This window comes from Sphaeramia orbicularis, chromosome 16, assembly GCF_902148855.1.
Source record: "Sphaeramia orbicularis chromosome 16, fSphaOr1.1, whole genome shotgun sequence".
NCBI classification, from domain to species: Eukaryota; Metazoa; Chordata; class Actinopteri; order Kurtiformes; family Apogonidae; genus Sphaeramia; species Sphaeramia orbicularis.
Genome location: NC_043972.1, coordinates 57,260,513 through 57,280,882, shown reverse-complemented (window position 1 = coordinate 57,280,882; position 20,370 = coordinate 57,260,513). Strand labels below are relative to the sequence as shown.

At 42.9% G+C, this 20,370-nt stretch overlaps 4 protein-coding genes across 4 annotated transcripts in view; 2 read left to right on the top strand and 2 right to left on the bottom strand.

Annotated features, from left to right (window-relative positions):
* Positions 1 to 7,272, bottom strand: part of LOC115436256 (protein NLRC3-like) — a gene marked incomplete at its 5' end in the record, with an annotated part of 12,100 nt that extends 4,828 nt beyond the window's left edge. The window contains 2 exons of the mRNA XM_030159050.1: positions 5,201 to 6,989; positions 7,074 to 7,272. Coding sequence (XP_030014910.1) covers positions 5,201 to 6,989; positions 7,074 to 7,272 — 1,988 coding nt within the window. The remainder of the gene's footprint in view (positions 1 to 5,200; positions 6,990 to 7,073) is intronic.
* LOC115435836 (uncharacterized) overlaps positions 1 to 20,370 on the top strand; it is a 1,131,008-nt gene that overhangs the window by 166,090 nt on the left and 944,548 nt on the right. The window lies entirely within an intron of this gene.
* LOC115436331 (zinc finger protein 658B-like) overlaps positions 1 to 20,370 on the bottom strand; it is a 763,626-nt gene that overhangs the window by 33,608 nt on the left and 709,648 nt on the right. The window lies entirely within an intron of this gene.
* Positions 1 to 20,370, top strand: part of LOC115436291 (zinc finger protein 239-like) — an 887,505-nt gene that overhangs the window by 198,652 nt on the left and 668,483 nt on the right. The gene's annotated exons all lie outside the window — the stretch shown is intronic.

The following is a 20,370-nucleotide window of genomic DNA, read 5'->3' as shown; positions in this document are numbered from 1 at the left end:
GCTTCTCTCCGACAGGTTACAGATATTCAACCTGGAGGACACAGATGATGATACGATCAGGTCAGGTCTGGACTGAAGGACCATCACAGTCCACATAGATCTCAGCTCAGGGAGGAACACGATGCTGCTGAGAGTAGGAGTGGTTGGTTGGGTTCCGCTACTAGCCTCAATATTTGATTATTTGTCTACTCTTTGTTCATCTCATCATATGTCTGGTAGGGCTGCAATGATTAGTCGACTAATAGTTGACGACAAAATCAGTCGACGACTAATTTAGTAGATGATGGGTCGTTAGTGATGTCATCGTGTGTATCCAATATTGTTGACCGTATGTTTGACCGTAGCCAGTTGAAGTAGCTCAGAGTGAGACATCTGACTTTTCCCAGATCTTTGATGGACTGACAGCACATGCACACTAATGATCTGGAACAGAAGGAGCAGCGGTAGACGCCCACTGAAGCCAGGCTACGACAAACAAACGGTCCAAAGTTTGGGAACATTTCATATGTGACACAACCAAGAAAACTGTCACATGTCAGATCTGTATCTGAGCCTGGTGGACCACGGGACCACTTCAACTATGAATGAACATTTACAGAGGAAACACGTTTATAAGATTTAGACCAACCTCCGAGATAGTTAGCTCCCATGCTAGTAGTGAGTCTGGTACTGTATGCGTGTGTGTGAAGGATCATGACAGTTTAAAGAAGAATGTTGTCATTTTGTCTAACAGTTTCATCATACATTTAATGCAGCATTAAGATGAGTATTGGAGCCATTGATGAGTTTTTGCAGAAAAAGCAGATGTGTACTCCTCAACACGCTACTGCTCTGACCGAGTCAATTCTAAACATGAAACATGAAATGTATTGGATCGACCCTGCACTAACTGTTCTGTTTATGTTACTGTTGGAAAGTTCAGCTGTTACTGACAGTCTGTAAAGAACTGAGTGTGGACGGGACTATGATGGACAGGTGAGTGGATGAGAAAGGTCTGAGGGCGGAGCCAGTGCATGGGGGCAGAGGCAGAGAGCTGATGTATGGGGTGGAGCCAATTAGTCGTGTGTGCGAGAGATTTGAGCATTAAAAGAGAGACAGAGTCAGTGGTTAAGTTTCCCATTAATGTTTCTTTCTGTTATGTCACCGTAGTTACAGCTGATAGTAATCAACAAACATATTTACTGTAATGAATAGACATAAAACCCATTGTTACCTCTGCCAGGAGTGTTATGACCCTGGGTCATAAGTTGTCTATTTATCTGTATCTGTATATATGTTTTCTGTTTAGTGTGTGTGTTCTCCCCCGTCCTGTAGGTGTGCTGTGCCCCTTTTGTGTCTGTTTGTTGCAGGAACCGGATTGGTGGAAGGTGATCGCCTGGCCCCTTTAAAAATGGCCCTGGAGCTTCCATCCGTGCTCTCTCTTGCCTCCTGCCAGCTCTCAACCCTGTGTTCGTGTGTGTGACCGTCAGTCTTCGTGTGTTCCTGTGACACTTCGATTGTTTATAGTTGTAAATAGTTTTTTTTGTAAATTGAACCTTTTTCAGGTAGGGAAGGTCGGCTCTTTTGTTTTCCCATTTTCTCCTGTTTTTGGTTAGGAAGTTCAGGTTAGTTTTCTGTATTTTATTTCTTGCATTTATTTTGATTAGGTAAGTTAGTTTGAATTGTAAAAGAAGATATTTTGTTTGTTGTTTTAGCCCCTCCCTCCCCTAACCCTTCCTTAGTTGTTGAGAAAAATACTAATAATAAATATTGTGAATTTTTAGTTTCGACTGACATGTGTGCTTGGGAGCTGGGAGGGGACAAATTGAGCACATTATGTTCGCCCTGGTGAACCCCTAGGTTGGGGCGTAACATAATGTATTGTGATCACTTTGCTTTGTGTGTTTGTTTGTTTGTTTGTTTGTTAGCAACCTTAAGGGAAAACTATTACAGTGCCGTGAAAAAGTATTTGCCCCCTTACTGATTTCTGTTTTTTTGCATATCTATCACACACAAAGGTTTCAAATCATCAAACCAATTTTAATATCACTCAGAGACAACCCAAGGCAATACAAAATGCAGTTTTTAAATGACAGTTTAATTTATTAAGGCACAAAAAAATCCAAACCTCTCTGACCCTATGTGAAAAAGTAATTGCCCCCTGAACCTAATGGGTAGGCAGCTTGGCAGCAATAACTGAAATCAATCGTTTGCGATAATTGGTGATGAGTCTTTCACATCGCTCTGGAGGAATTTTGTCCCACTCTTCTTTGCAGAATTGTTTCAACTCCGCCATATTGGGGGGTTTTCTAGCATGAACTGCCCGTTTAAGGTCACACCACAGCATCTCAATTGAATTTAAATCTGGACTTTGACTTGGCCACTCCAAAACCTTAATTTTGTTTTTTTGAGCCATTCAGAGGTGGACTTGCTGGTGTGTTTCGGATCGTTGTCCTGGTGCATGATCCAAGAGCGCTTGAGTTTGAGGGCACAAACTGATGGCTGGACGTTCTCCTTCAGGATTTTCTGGTAGACAGCAAAATTCATTGTTCCATCAATCACAGCAAGTTGTCCTGGTCCTGAGGCAGCAAAGCAGCCCCAGACCATCACACTGCCACCACCATGCTTCACTGTTGGCATAATGTTCTTTTTATCAAATGCTGTACCATTTTTACGCCAGATGTAACAGGCTGCACACCTTCCAAAAAGTTCAGTTTGTGACTCGTCAGTCCACAGAATGTTTCTCCAAAAGTCTTCAGGATCATCAAGATGTTTTTTGGCAAATGTGAGATGAGCCTTTGTATTCTTTGCTGACAGCAGGGGTTTTCGCCTAGGAACTCTCCCATAGATGCCATTTTTGGCCAGTGTCTTTCTTATGGTAGAGTCGTGAACACTGACCTTAACTGTGGCTAGCGAGACCTGCAGTTCTTTAGATGTTGTTCGAGGTTCTTTTGTGACCTCCTGGATGAGTCGTCGTTGCACTCTTGGAGTAATTTTAGTTGGTCGACCACTCCTGGGAAGGTTTGCCACTGTTCCCAGTTTTCTCCATTTGTGGATAATGGCTCTGACAGTGGTTCACTGGAGCCCCAAAGCCTTGGAAATGGCTTCGTAACCTTTTCCAGAATGATGGATTTCAATCACTTTTTTTCTCATTTCTTCTTGAATTTCTTTGGATCGTAACATGATGTGTTGGTTCTTGAGCTCTTGTAGCCTACTTCACTTTCTCTGGCAGATTCTATTTAAGTGATTTCTTGATTCAACAAGTATGGTGGTAATCAGGGTTGGGTGTGGCTTGTGAAATTGAACTCATCTTTCCCAAATTTGTGGTTAGTCACAGTTATTTTGTGATTTAACAAGGGGGGGGGCAATTACTTTTTCACATAGAGCCAGATAGGTTTGTAATTTTTCCCCTCTTGGTAAATAATCATAATTTGTGCCTTAATAAATTAAACTGTCATTTAGAAACTGCATTTTGTATTTCCTTGGGTTGTCTCTGAGTGATATTAAAATTGGTTTGATGATTTGAAACCATTGTGTGTGATAGATATGCAAAAAAAACCAGAAATCAGGAAGGGGGCAAATACTTTTTCACGGCACTGTACAACCATCTTTACCAAATTTTACCTACAGATGGGTCTAGGCCCTGGAACCAACCCATTAAATTTCTGGCCAAGTAAGCCAAAGTTCAAGGTCACAGCAAGGTCACAACAAGGTCACAACATATGTTTCTATTTGGTTTATATATGTTTCTGTCTGGTTACCTCCACCAAGGAGGTTATGTTTTTGCCAGGGTTTGTTTGTTTGGTTGGTTGGTTGGCTGGTTGGTTGGTTGGTTGGTTAGCCATATAACTCAAAAAGTTATGGATGGATTTTCATGAAATTTTCAGGAAATGTTGATACTGGCATAAAGAACAAATGATTACATTTTGGTGGTGATCGGGGGGCAGATCTGTCTTGGCGGAGGTCTGCACTCTCTGAGTGCTTTTCTTGTTTTTTTTTTGTTTTGTTTTTTTCACGTTATACTATGACTAGTCAACAGTAGAGTCAGTCATTAGTTGTTGCCCAAGTGTTTGGACCTGCAACAAGAAGGGTATTATAGTCAACTGAACCACATGTGAACCTCCAAAATTGTATGTGTCCTGACATGGATGTTTCATCTGCACAATATCTGGTCTTTAATAGGCCTGTGTAAAAGCAGCAAAAACAAGAAGGAGAATGCAGATTATACACAGTACTCATGGCCTGTATCATGTATTACTCATTTATTTAAATATTCATGTTTTTTTTAATTATTTTAGGGGATTCCTGTCATTTTCTTTTTCATGTGAGACAGGTGGGGTGGCACCCTAGTGCCCTCTATTGACGAGCCCCCACTGCTTGTGATTGACTTGATTGTGCAGCTCGAGATCTAATACACCTTCATTTAAACAAGTACAACATGGTTTAATAAAACTCAGTCAGGACCAAAATATCAGATATAATTGAATTCAGATTCTAACTTTATCTGACCTGAGAGTCTCCAGTTTACAGTCTGGACTCCTTAGTCCATCTGACAGGGTCTTCAGTCCTGGGTCCTCCAGGTCATTGGTACTGAGGTCCAGATGTCTCAGACTAGAAGACTGGGATCTGAGAACTGAGGACAGACCTTCACTGCCTCTTTCTGATAGGTCATAGACAGTCAGTCTGCAGAAACAGAACAGATGTGTTTGTTTTATTAAAAACAGCAGCAGAATAAACTGATCTTATCTAAACTCCACTTCATTTCAGTTCCAATAGTTCTAGAGATAACCACTAGTTCTGGTCAAATATCAGGTTATAAAGTCAGTGTATCACAGAGCTACTATTTCCTGTGAACACTCAGACAAACTGTATGGACCTTTCACTGCTGTTCATTTATGATTATGGTTATGACCCCTTTATTTATCTGGGGGTCTCAGTAACACTTACATTTACAGATTTATTTAAAGATAATCTGGAACCAGCACTGAAGACCAAACAGGATCTAAATCTATGGTCCACCATAAACTAACTCACATGTTTGATGGACTAGATCAGATGTGCTCCTACTGTCATACACATGAAGTGGATTGGATGTGAATTCCATCAAGTTATGATGTTGATTAATATGATCAGTGTCGTGGTTTGACAAGGAATGAATAAGGTAGAAAAATGTCCTAAACCAGACTCTAAATTCAATAAACTCCACTCTGTCTGGACTCACACAGCTTTGTTGGAGGCTTTGACGACTGGCAGCAAATTCAGAAGAGCCTTCTCTGTAGGAAAGTATTTGTTCAGGTCAAACTCATCCAGATCTTTATCTGATGAAAGTAACATGAAGACCACAGCTGACCACTGAGCAGGAGATGGAACATTTGTGTAGCAACTTCCATATCTCAGGTACTGTTGGATCTGATCCACCAGAGATCCATCCTCCAGTTCATTCAGACAGTGGAACAGGTTGATGCTTTTCTCTACAGACAGTTTATCATCGAGCTTCTTCTTGATGTACTCAGCTGTCTCCTGATTGGTCTCTGAGCTACTTCCTGTCTGTTTCATTAGACCTTGTAGGAGTCTGTGATTGGTCGGCAGTGATAGACCCAGGAGGAAGCGCAGGAACAGGTCCAGGTGTCCATTTGGACTCTGTAAGGCCTGGTCCACAGCGGTCTGGTAGAACTGTGTCTGTGCAGATCCAGACCTCTGGGATGTGGTTTGTTCTTCTGACAGCAGATTGACTCCAGTGTCGATGAAGATCTGATGGACATGAAGAGCAGCCAGAAACTCCTGGACACTCAGATGGATGAAGCAGAACCTCTGGTCCTGGTACAGTCCTCTCTCCTCTTTGAAGACCTCTGTGAACACTCCTGAGTACACTGAGGCTGATCTGATATCGATGCCACACTCTGTTAGGTCTGATTCATAGAAGATCAGGTTTCCTTTCTTCAGCTGCTCAAAGGCCAGTTTTCCCAGAGACTCAATCATCTTCCTGGTCTCTGGACTCCAGGGTGAATCTGTCTCAGATCTTCCATCATACTTGATGTTCTTCAGTTTGGCCTGAACAACCAGGAAGTGGATGTACATCTGAGTCAGGGTCTTGGGCAGTTGTCTTCTGTCTGTGGTCTTCAACACGTCCTCCAGAACTGTAGCAGTGATCCAGCAGAAGACTGGGATGTGACACATGATGTGGACGCTTCGTGACGTCTTGATGTGGGAGATGATTGTGTTGGTCTGTTCTTCATCTGTGAACCTCTTCCTGAAGTACTCCTCCTTCTGTGGGTCAGTGAACCCTCTGACCTCTGTCACCATGTCAACACACTGAGCAGGGATCTGACTGGCTGCTGCAGGTCGTGTGGTTATCCAGAGGCGAGCAGAGGGAAGCAGGTTCCCCCTGATGAGGTTCATCAGCAGCACATCCACTGAGGTGGACTCTGTAACATCAGTCAGGATCTGAGTGTTCTTGAAGTCCAGAGGAGGTCGACACTCATCCAGACCATCTAAGATGAACACCACCTGGAGGTCTTCAAAGATCCAGATTCCTGCTTCTTTGGTTTCAGTGAAGAAGTGATGAACCAGTTCCACCAAGCTGAACTTCTTCTGTTTCAGCACATTCAGCTCTCTGAAGGTGAATGGAAATATGAAGTGGATGTCCTGGTTGGCTTTGTCTTCAGCCCAGTCCAGACTGAACTTCTGTGTTAAGACTGTTTTCCCGATACCGGCCACGCCCTTTGTCAGCACTGTTCTGATTGGTTGATCTCTGTCAGGTGGTGTTCTAAAGATGTCTTCACATGTGATGGTTGTTGGTGGTCTGTGTGGGTTCCTGGATGCTGTTTCAATCTGTCTGACCTCATGGTCCTGGTTGACCTCTGTAGTCCCTCCCTCTGTGATGTAGAGCTCTGTGTAGATCTGGTTCAGGAGGGTTTTGGGGTTTCCTGCTTTAGCGATGCCCTCAGACATACACTCAAACTTCTGCTTCAGGTTATGTTTCAGTAGCCACTGAACTCCAGACTGACTTCCTGAATGCAGACCCAGATAAAACCATCAGTCTCGCAGTAAATCCAAGTATTTTCATCTGTTCAATCTGTACAGAATGGTCTTACTGCGGTGCAGACGCTCAGCCAGCTCCTCCTGCTTCATCCTGCTCAGGAAGTTCAGTGTGATCTTCAGAAAAGCCTCTGAGCTCCTCCTCTGTTCTTCATCCTCATCACTCAGACTCTCTAAGCATTCTGGGTAATCTGTACTCAGAACCTGGTGGAACTTCTTCAGTTCATTCTTGACAAAAGTGCAGATGTTCTCCTCCAGCAGCTGGAACACAAAACATGATGAAAGACACAAAGTCCACCCATGGACCAAAGCTCAGGTCCATGTTGGACACGGTGATGTCCACTGGTCTGAAACCAGCAGCAGGAGATGATTGGACAGAACAGATGGACCAGTAGATGTTGGACATGTACTCACCTTAAATATGGAGTCCAGCTGAGTCTGATCCTGTAGACCAGTGGGAACCTCTGAGCTCTGCTGCTCCACTCTGTGGACCAATCATCAACAATGAGCTCACATTATGTCTGTCCACACTGACACCAACAGGTGGACACACCTGGACGTCAACATGAGTCACATGACCCCCTGTAGTGGGAAAGGTGTTATTGCGGCGTATAAGCAATAAAAAAAAAACAATCCAAACGCCGCGGCAGGCTAAGACATGGGGGTTCACACTGAAGACGCGTCAGACTCACCATTACAAACGTTCATGAGGTTTATTATCCATATCACAAGCACAGGAAACAAGCACTTACTTCAATCGTCGTATATTCAATGCTGTGCAAGGATACCCTCATAGCCAGTGACAAAGACAACGGTGACGGTGATAAGGATGATAATGACGGTCAACAGAAAGTTTCTCCCCAGGCTCACCCCGCCACCATGATCCAGGCCACTTACACACCCAGGTGAGCACAGAGACTTAATAGACAACACCACACCCACAGTGCCACACGTAACAGGTGCCAATATCATGACGTCACACAAATAAGAGAAAAACCAAAGAAAACCCACACAGTGCTTACGGCTCCTACATTCCGGCCCGTAATTATTGCACAGCAATAATTAACCACCACCACTAACTGTAGGAGACAGACACCATGACAAACACTAAGATAGTCCAATCAGAGTCCAAATTGACAAAATATGTCCAAAAAAAATTCATATTCCACAAAGGGAAAAAGATCATGTCCATAGCTATAATCCAAAGGATCTTCACTGCCCCTCTGCTTCCTGCAGAAGGCAGACTTTGGTGATTGGTCGATCCAAAATGCTCGTTCGGGTTTTAATCCGTACGATACGCACCAGGCCATTTTTGTCCAGAACAGTATCAAGAACCTTCCCTGTAATCCAAGAATTTCGTGGTGCCATATCATCCACAAGCATTACGACATCTCCAGGAACGAAGTTTCTTCTAATATTGTTCCATTTCTGGCGCTCTTGAAGTCCGAGAAGATATTCTTTGACCCAGCGCTTCCAGAACAAACCTGACATATACTGCACCTGCTTCCAACGACGGCGAGCATATATGTCGTCTTTGTCGAACACTCCAGGTGGCAACAACGGCCTTGATTTGAGGAGTAGTAGATGGTTAGGGGTCAACGCCTCCAAGTCATTAGGGTCTGTAGAAGCCTTTGTTATTGGACGGCTGTTCACGATTGCCTCAGCTTCACAGAACACAGTTACCAAACCCTCCTCATCCAAAGTCTGAGTCTTCAAAACAGAGTTTAGCACTTTACGCACCGACCTAATCAACCTCTCCCATGCACCTCCATGATGTGATGCAGCTGGGGGATTGAAAACCCATTTCACACCCTTTCGCAACAATGTGTCATTTATGAGACTATGGTTCCACTTCTCAATGGCCTCTCGCAATTCACGTTCAGCACCCACAAAGTTGGTACCATTATCTGAATGGATTTCCTGAACTTGACCACGTCTCGCAACAAATCTTCTCAGACCATTGATGAAGGAATCGGTGTCTAAAGATGACAAAACTTCAAGGTGTATGGCTCGTATTGCCAAGCACGTGAAAATAAGCCCATACCTCTTGACTACAGATCGACCACGCTTGACCTCAAATGGACCAAAACAGTCACAACCTACTCTGCTAAATGGAGGCTCGTCAGGAGTTATTCTACTCTGGGGTAGATCAGCCATTTTCTGCCATCCAGGTGTAACAGACAATCTACGACAGACGACACATTTTCCCAAAATCTTTCTAATAGCTGCACAAGCACCAGGAATCCAATATTTTTGCCGCAGGTGGGAAAGCATGTGATTACATCCACCATGACCTGTCTCTTGATGTACATGACTGAGAATAAGATGGGAGATGTGAAGGTCTTTTGCCAGGATAACTGGATGTTTTGTTTCAACTGGCATAGCGGCTCTACTAAGTCTACCTCCAACCCTTAACAAACCATCATCAAGGATTGGGTCCAGCTTGTAGAGATGACTTGTTCTTTTCACCAACTCTCCTTTCTCCAAATTATCAAACTCTTCCGAAAATCTAATCTTTTGACAGAAACGAATCACAGCCATTTCAGCTTCATCCAAGTCCTCCACCGACAGAACACTGTTCAGCAGTTGACCTTTAACATTTTCCATCTGGAGCTTAAGCTCTTTCTCCAGCTGCTCACCACTGAGCTCTGACTTGGACAAAGTCCCTTTCAAATGTTTTCTCTGCTGTGCTAGAGACAGCAGCAAAGTCCTAAGCTTCAAAAACCAACCAACAGACCTTTTAAGACTGAGCCAAGAAGAAAAGTAGCCAATGAACTCCTCAAATGGACTCATCTGCTTAACTTGTACTGTGTTCACTGTCATAACCTTAACCTCTGGATCTGCAACAAAAGGGTCTTCCAAGATTTCTGGATTTGTAGGCCACCTGCACTCAGGTTCCAGAAGAAAATCAGGACCACTGAGCCATGCACCAGACTTTAGAAATGGCTCCACTTTCGCACCTCTGGAAGCTAGATCTGCAGGGTTGTTAGATGTATTAACATACCTCCACTGAGATACGTTTGACAGCTTGAGTATTTCCGACACTCTGTTTGCCACAAAGATCTTAAAACGTGAGGTCTCATTTTTTATGTATTTCAGAACAGAAGTGCTATCCGTCCAAAACACAGACTCTTTAAGCTCCATTTGCAGCTCCTTCCTCCACAACTTATCCATCCTGCTAGCCACTACTGCAGCAGTCAACTCCATACGAGGAATGGTGACAGGTTTTAACGGAGCGACACGTGCCTTACCCATTACAAATGCACAGTGAACTCTGCCACCTTTGTCATAAAGTAACAGGTAGGTCACTGTCCCAAAACCTTCCTCGCTCGCATCTGCGAAATGGTGAAGCTGAGCAGTAGCAAGGTCACCAAAATCCAAGGGTTTTAAACATCTTACAACCTCCCAATGTTCGAGATGGTGGAGGTCTTCCAACCAAGCCATCCACTCCCTAACAACTGAAGAAGGCAGAGGATCATCCCATCCCAAACGTCTCCTACAAAGGTCATGGAGGATTTTCTTGGCGGACAAAACAACAGGTGCCAAGAAACCAAGTGGGTCATAGATGGAGCTAATAACAGACAGAATTCCTCGCCTTGTAATCGGACGATTCCTGAGTATGATCTTAAATTTGAACGAGTCGGACTGGACACACCACTGAACACCCAAGACACGCTCCACAGGTAAGGCATCACTGTCCAAATCCAGATCTTTCACTTCCTTGGCCCTTTCCTCTAGAGGAATAGCAGTAAGCACTGTGCGCCGGTTACTGATCCATTTTGTGAGCTTGAAACCACCTTCAGCGCACAGCGCATGAAGCTCTTGGTACAGAGACACTGCTTCCTCCTCAGAGCCAACGGACACCAGACAATCGTCAACATAGAAATGGTGAAGTAGAACATTAACTGCCAAAGGACTAAAGTGCTCCTGATTGTCTTCAGCACACTTCCTCAGGGCAAAACAGGCACAACTAGGGGAGGACGTAGCACCAAACAGATGTGCCTTCATTCTGTACTCAACCACCTCTTGCGCACAATCTCCCTCAGGCCACCACAAAAATCTCAACAGGTCACAGTCTTCAGCTGGCACCCTGACCTGATGAAACATGGCCTCAATATCTGCCATGAGCACCACAGATTCTTTACGAAACCTTGTGAGGACTCCTACCAATGAGCTTGTCAAATCTGGACCTTGAAGAAGCTGGGAGTTCAAAGAGGTTCCCTGGAATGTGGCACCACAGTCAAACACAACCCTTAGTTTTTTCTTTCTAGGGTGATACACACCATGATGTGGGATGTACCACACCTTCCCATCGGAACGATGTAACTGCTCAGATGGAACCCTTTCTGAATAACCACTAGCAAGCATCCCAGACATAAAAACGACATAATCAGAGCGAAAGGACTGGTCTTTGTTTAAGCGCCTTTTCAGACTTTGTGCACGCTGTTCTGCGACTGTCTTATTGTTTGGCATTTTGAGGTTTCGTTGTCTTATTGGCAATCCAATTGTGTAATGCCCATCAATAAGCTTGGATGACTCTGATACAGATTCCATAAAGCGCTGATCCTCCCTGGAAAGACCAGGCTGTTCATCCAGCACAGTTTCAGGGAAATCCACCTTTAACTGCTTTTCCCAAAGCTCATCAAGCTTTGCTACTGAAATCCGGTTCACTGTAACATCAGGCTGAGAACCATTAGTGCTGATCTGGCATTCACCATGGAGTGGTCCATTCACTGTCCAACCCAGGACGGTCTTGATGGCATATGGGCCACCATCCACAGCTCGAACCACTTCCCAGGGCTCTAGTGCTTGAGGAACGTTTATGCCAATCAGAAGGTCCACATCAGCATCAATCACCGGTGTTTTTATGTGTCTCAGGTGCGGCCATCTTTGGAGATCCTTTGACTGTGGAATGTTCCCATGATGAACAGGCATGCAACCTTGAGTGAAGATTTCTGGTAAATTGATGTAATCATTCGAATCCAATCCTGCAACTTCCAAATCTGAGAGCAAGTAGCTGTCCACAACCTTTTCTTGCCCCATTGTTCTAAGCAGAATTCCAAGTTTCCTACCGGACAGATTCAGGCGGTTCATGAGTCGCTCTGTACAAAACGAGGCCGTGCTCCCTGGATCCAAGAATGCATAAGTGACCAGGGTCTCATGTCCCCTTTTGGACTTCACCTGAACAGGCAGAATCGATAATGCACAGTCCATTTTACCGGCCCCAGTCAAACCACTAGTCTGAACAGACACCACAGCACCTCCTCTGGCCATTTCTGAACCATCACTAACCTGCACTGAACTCTTCTGTCTAACCTTCGAGTGGTCATGCAACAACGTAGGGTGCTTGAGATTGCATAATCGACAAACCAAACGTTTTCTGCAATCTTTGCTCATGTGCCCAATGCACAGGCAACCAAAGCACATCTTATGTTCCTTCAAAAAAGACATCTTCTCACTTTGTGTCCTTTTTTCCAACAGAAGGCAAACATCTAAAGAATGACCAGCTCCACAAAATAGGCAGATTTTTACCGGTGAGTTCTTCTCTCTTTTCACAGGTTCCACTCTTCTCTCCACAGGTGCGATAGTTGTGGCAAAACTACTTCCTCTGGGCCTTGGACTTGTTCGTGACTTAACCGTTTTAGAGTCCTTTCTTACTGTTCCTGGTGAATCTTGTATATCTCCAAATAGAGGGTCACTTGCTATTTTAACTTGCCTCTCCACAAAGTCAACAATATCGCAAAAAGTAGCTCTACGGCGAAACTTCTCCTGTACCTCACAGGCCACACTTCTCCAGCGATCCCGCAGCTTATAAGGCAGTTTCTTCACAATAGTTTGCATATTAATTGGCACATTGAGATCACTAACAGAATCTCCCATCGAGTTACAACACTCCTGTAGCATAAGACTGTACGCCTTCAAAGCCTTAATGTCTTCTCCTTTAATCATGGGCCAGGACAACACTTTATCCATGTAGGCAGAGGCTACCTTGAATGGATCCCCAAAATGCTCTAAAAGCAGTGCTCTGGCTCTGGCGTATCCATGGACAGCAGGCAGATGTTGGCAGCTTCGGACCAGATCCCTGGGCTGACCTCTAGTGTACTGTTCAAGGTAATACAAACAGTCCTTATGGTTTTGAGTTCTTCCTTCGATGTTATGTTCAAAAGCTTTTATGAAAGTTTGATATTGCAGAGGATCTCCATCAAAAAACTGCAGGTCCCGTTTGGGTAAGAGAAAGAGTGACTGTTGTTTCACTAATAGAGATGTAATTTCATTTTGCTTCTCCAGAACTGTAATTAAACGCTGATCAGAATTGTTTTCTGTTATAGGTGCAACAGGGTCAAACTGAGGATGAGAAGTTGTCTCAGTTGACTGATGTGAAACACCTTCTGGTATTATGGTCAGACCGGCCCCAGTCACTGTGATGGGAGACCCAGCTCTGTGTCTTATCTTAGGCCTTACAACAGGACAGTCTGAAGGCACAGCCTCACCCACAGGTTCTTTCAGAAGTGGCTGGGGGGTGAATACAGGCACAAATGTTGCAGCATCAGCATTCAACTCTACTCTCCTACCTCTTTCCAAATAAGAGTTCATCCCATTTGTCTTGGTGGAAACACGAGACACACGAGATCCTTCTGAGGCCTTTAACACAGTCATTTTAGCCATAGAAGCAGCCAGTTCCATGTCTAAATCTAGCACCTCTTTCTTTCTCCTCAACAGCTCCTGTTGCTGTTCTATTGCATGCATCTCCTTCAGCACTTTCTGACGGGCCAGGAGAGCGGCTGTCTCAGCTTCAGCTTTCAGCCGGGCTGACGATGTAGTGGAAAGACACCTACTTACCACTGTACTGCGTTTCTTTACTTTACTTGACACATTAGAAACACTATCACATGGCTGAATGTCATCTTCCACATTTTTTAGAATACATGATGTTTTACCATTGGAAACAGTAGACTCACATGAAGGGCCAACAACGCCCTCTGTTGGTGGCTGTAATGTGGCTGGCACATCCAGGAGCCACTTATTAACCTCATTCACAAAACCAGTTTTGTGCTCTTCAACACTGTCAAACCATGCATTCTGTTTTTCCTTTTCTTCTAATGGGAGCATAGACATTAAAACATCATGAAGTTGAGTAGCCTCATCGAACAGCGTTGTTATATTCTGAAGACATAACCGTATTTTTGCAGCATTTTCCACACTCTGCATCAGCTCTTTAATTTGTCTTATTTCACCCTTAATCTTTCTTACTTTTGTTTGGCGTTCGTCTTGAAGCCTTTCCAGTTTATGTTCATAAGCCTTGACAGTAAGTTTTGATTTTCTCTTTTCCGTGACTTCATTCACATCATCAGATCCGTTATCATTTTCCTCCATTTTCATTCACACAAAAAAAACAACAATCACAATCTGCTCAACACCAAACACAATGATTTATTTATTTACTCTTATTTGTTGTATTTATTTCTACTTTAAGAAGATGCAGCACGTTGTCTTTTTATTCCCCCTAAACTATCCACAGGAGCTAAGCTAAACTCAACCCTAGTCTTCTGTGCATACTAGCGGTGGGTATTTATGTACCTGGATACCGATAGCCTAGAACCAGACTGACGGTCTTAGAACCAGAGCTACGGCGGCACTCCCAAGCGCAATGCTTCACCCGCTTGACACACGAACCAAAACATTAGCCAAAGTCCCAAAAAGAAACAAAACCAGTACGATCACCTTGTGTGAAAGTACCACTGAGCCTAGCCGGGGAATAGCGCTCTTTATTGACAAACACGCTGAACATGTATCAAAACATACGATCCCTTATTGTAAAGGCGAGTGGAAAAAGGAAATGCGAGTCGTAGCAGCAGATTTGTGAATGAATGACGTGAACGAGGATCCCATGCGCGTCCCCGTCTTTCGTTTACAACTTACTACAGGCACCACATTATCAAGCATCCGACAAAAGGTTGTCCGAAAGTACGACGATCCACGCTTCAACAAAAATTTTCTGTTGACAAAATATTGCGGCGTATAAGCAATAAAAAAAAAAACAATCCAAACGCCGCGGCAGGCTAAGACATGGGGGTTCACACTGAAGACGCGTCAGACTCACCATTACAAACGTTCATGAGGTTTATTATCCATATCACAAGCACAGGAAACAAGCACTTACTTCAATCGTCGTATATTCAATGCTGTGCAAGGATACCCTCATAGCCAGTGACAAAGACAACGGTGACGGTGATAAGGATGATAATGACGGTCAACAGAAAGTTTCTCCCCAGGCTCACCCCGCCACCATGATCCAGGCCACTTACACACCCAGGTGAGCACAGAGACTTAATAGACAACACCACACCCACAGTGCCACACGTAACAGGTGCCAATATCATGACGTCACACAAATAAGAGAAAAACCAAAGAAAACCCACACAGTGCTTACGGCTCCTACAGGTGTCCTGGTCCTGCTGATCCCACTGACAATCAACATGTGAGTGTGTTTGGAGCTTCACACTCACTGTTTGAGTTGATCAACAGGTTTAGTTGAGTTCAGTTTCTCAGGATCCCCATCAGCCACATCATGGCAGCAGGACTGAACTGAGTTTAGTCCCATAGAAATGTCATTTCAGACACTGAAGAAGATTTACTGAACAGTCACTAGAAGACTAAACAAAGGGACACCTGTCAGCCAATCAGAATGCAGAATGGGTAGTAACCATGGAGACGCCCAGTGGTGAGTTGATTTGTGGAGTTGTCAGATTCTTCCAGTGACCATGTACACAGTCTAATCTGATGTGTTTGATCAGATCACAGCAGTAATCTGATTACAATCTGTCAGATGAACACAACTGGATTTGTCTCCAGTCCTCCCATGTCTTCATGCATGTTTACAGGTTCATGGGATGGATTTAGTTCTGTTCCATCTGCACATGTGCACAAACTATTACAATCATACAGAACAGAAGTTACCCAGTCAAACGGGAGTTGAAGACAATAACAGGAAGTTGGATTCTATCATCACTATGTATGGACGAACTCCCAAAAGCATCCCATAATGGACTGGAGCGTCTAAACCAGGGTTTAGGATTTTCACATTTAAGTACATGTAAAGGCGTCAGGTCTGGATCTTCCAATGATCTGATTACTAATATTTATTGGATTTTTATTGTCATGGAAACAGACTCGATGTGAAGAATCAGCTGAAAATGAAAACGTTCTAAATTTTAAACTAAAGTCAGTCTTTAATATAGATTTAATAAACAGTCGACACATCAGACGTTTACATCAAACTTACATCTCCGTGGAAAAACCTGGTGGGTTCATCTTGGACCGGTCACTCCTGAAGGACACAGAACTGGATCTAGGTCCAGGATCAGGTCCAGAGGACTCTGGTCCCTGGTGGATCCTGGTCATCAGGAGAACAAAGTGCTTAGTTTTTAAACAAACTGTAGAAACAATAAGAAAATGATCAATACACTGAAGATCAAAAAAGTGTGAATCTGATCCAAAAACTCACAGATCAATGAAAGTCAGTGAACCATTAGATCAGGATCATTGAGTTCATTCTAAGTTCATCAGATGATGAATAATTCTAGAGTATAAATCAATAATGTAGTTCCTGTATTTGTTGGTCAGATGTTCTTGAGTCCAACCATGTGAATCTAATGACAGACTGTTTGGACCCGTGTGTCCACAGACAACCATCAGATTTCCATCCAGCTGATGGATAGACCTACTACTGTATGGAAACATGGCACTGAAAACTGAACCGGAACACACACAACTCTACATCACATGAGGGAATCCAAACCCAGTTTCCTGCTGAGTCCTGAAGGATCGGTTCATCTATAGATTCTGTGGTCGGATCAACATTTACATACAAGTGGTTTAGTGTCGCACTGGGGTCTAAAGGTCTGAATGAGGACCACCTACACTGGCTCTGATGAACACTCCTGTTGGAAGAAAATTAACCAGCCCTTGGAATCAGTACTCTTCATGGACACACAGCTGGGTCCAGGTTCAGGTCCTTGTCCAGGTCCAGGTCCAGGTCCAGGTCTGTGAATAGTGATGTCAGTGGTTTTAGTGCTGAGCTCTGACATGGAGAACATTGGTGGACAGATCCAGATGGTGGTCTCACCTCTGAGCTTTGGGGGGTCTGTCAGGTCCAGGTCCTGGGGGGGTCCTGTCGGTGGTCTTTGGGGGAGGGGCTCCCTCCTCTCTGTCCTCACACTGATCCATTCTGCTGAATCCACATCAGTCACACAACAAACACTGAAAACAGTAGAGTTTGAGACGTGGTTCTATGATGGAGAAGAGTCAGATGTGGACCAGCTGTTCAGAGATAAACCAGACTCAGGGGTTTGGACCAAGACCTGCGTCCCACATCTCAAATGGTGTGTGTTTAATGTAGATGTGACTTCATAAAGGTGTTTGTGGATGCTTTTTGTGATGTGAGTGTGAGTTGAAGTGTAATGGCTGATACATGTGTTGGTTCTGCTGTAGTTCTACTGTCAGACCACTAGATGGCCTCCTGGAGCTGATGATGGCACCTGAAGGGAAGGACAAGCACAGCTGATTCTCAAAGAAAATACGTGGTTGATGATGACCGATGGCCATGTGATGATGGTTTCTCAGATTTCCATTAAAACCTGAAGGACTAAAGAGGTCACATGACCAGAGGTCACATGACCAGAGGAGGCGGCTGAATCACCAATAAATGAGAAACAGCAGGTTGTGATTCTGAACTGTGTTCACTGCTCGTGTTCTCCAGTGGAAACCTGGATAGAACCTTTAATGACACTAATGTTCTGTAGGTTTCAGTGTCTGAACTCAAACCTGAACATGTGGTTTATCTGGACTAAACAGCTGATTGGTTTAGATTTGACCACTGAGGGTGACATCAGAGGTCAAAGGTCAGTGTGTTTGATCATCCAGTAGGAGTTCTCATATCTGTGAAATAACAAGTGTTGGGAGTAAAGTGTTACCAAAGTAATCCATTAGAGTAATTAATTACTTTTTGCTGCAATGCAGTAGTGTCAGCTATTACTGATCCATTTTCTGTCATATTTGACTCGGTACATGTTCAGTAGCACTTTTGTTACAACACACTTTTCACCTATGATTTAATCGCTCAAATGAAAAAAAAACAAAACCAGCCAGACTGTGAGACCTTCAGGAACCAAACGTGTCAGTAAAGGTCTATTTCCTGTTGGCGTTCAGCCAATGGGTGAAGACGTCAGAAGACAGTCCATTGGCCACCTGGACATATGCTCATTACTAACCCTAACCCTGGTTTACAGAAGCTCGTTAGCATGACCCCTGTGATCAGCAATGACAAGGTAAGCTAATGTTTCCAGGACTAGTTAGAATTCTGTATCAATTATGGATTTATCAACCGGTGTCCTTGGCCCCGCCCCCTGTTTGAACACGTAAAGCATTGGGAAAACAAGAAAAGCACTCAGAGAGTGCATACCTCTGCCAAGACAGATCTGCACCACCCCCCCCCCCCCCATCACCACCAAAATTGTATTATTTCTTCCTTGTATCAGTAACAACATTCCTGAAAATTTCATGAAAATCCATCCATAACTTTTTGAGTTATCTTGCTAACAAACAAACAAACACACACGCTTGCACACACACAAAGCAAAGTGATCACAATACCTCCTGGTGGAGGTAAAAATGCAAGTGTCGGTGCTGGGATCATACACCATAGTGTTACCTACTGGGCTATCCATCCACATGTACTTACTTGACTTTGGGGGGGTTGGGTTCTACTGCACATGCACCATTTATGATGAGAATCTGTACGTAACTCCAAAGTAATACAGGAGTCATGTAATGCATTACAGTTCAGAGACAGTAATAGTGTAAGGAAAGGAATGACTTTGAAGTAACTGTAATCTGTAATGGATTAAAAGGAACTGACACAACATTGGAAATACCAGTTTAGAGGAACAGGACCCCAGCACCAGGACATGGTCTGTAAAATCCCAGAGTTCCCTCAGTCTGCAGGAGGAATGGACCTGTGAAAAGGGTCCATAAAGGGTTCAACATGTCTGAGAGGAACAGGAAGTTACATATGAGTCTGGAGTGATTTAACCAAAACAAATACTTTCAACCAAAGAAGAATATTTTCAATCCAAAAAACCCCTTTCAATCAAAGAAAAAAAGTGAGTGAATGCAAAAAAAAAAAAAAGAAGAATACATACACACACACACACACACACACACACATATATATATATATATATATATATATATATATATATATATATATATATATATATATATATATATATATATACAGGGTGGGAAGCAAACTTTACAATGAACATTTAGTTGTTTTTTCTCAGCAGGCACTACGTCAGTTGTTTTGAAACCAAACATATACTGATGTCATAATCATACCTAACACTATTATCCATACCTTTTCAGAAACTTTTGCCCATATGAGTTATCAGGAAAGCAAACGTCAAAGAGTGTGTGATTTGCTGAATGCACTCGTCACACCAAAGGAGATTTCAAAAATTGTTGGAGTGTCCATAAAGACTGTTTATAATGGAAAGAAGAGAATGACTATGAGCAAAACTATTATGAGAAAGTCTGGAAGTGGAGGAAGCAACAAAAAACGTGCCAAAGCTTTTATTAAAGCTCTCAAATCCAAAATCCTAAAGGATCCAACCAAATCCATGAGAAAAATGGCAATTGGACTTGAGGTAGACAACAAGACCGTTAGAAACGCAGTAAAATATGATTTGAAGATTTAAATTCTCATGACTTTCAATAAACTAATTGGTCATACACTGTCTTTCAATCCCTGCCTCAAAATATTGTAAATTTTGCCTCCCCACCCTGCGTTTATATATATATATATATATATATATATATATATATATATATATATATATATATATATATATATATATATATATATATATATATATATATATATATATATATATATGTATATGTGTATATATATGTGTATATATATGAAATCTAAAAAATGGCATTTGAACACTTTTTTTTCTTTGATTGAAGTGAATATTTTTGGATTGAAAATAATTTTTTTGAATGAAGTCATCTTTTTTGTATTTGGGCCATATTAGGGGTAGGATATTTGTGTCTTTATTATTCAATCCTCAAAAATATCACTTCAATCAACAAAAAAAATAAATTTTTTTTCAATAAAAAAAGTTTTTGAAGGAAAAAAAAATTTGAGACCCAAAAAATTGTATTTGAACTTATTTTTCTTTGACTGAAATGAAAAAAGTTTTGAAGTTGTGTTTTTTTTTTTTTTATTTATTGGAACATTTTGACACACATCCTGCAGTGGGTGGATGCGTCCTCATTGGTTAGACA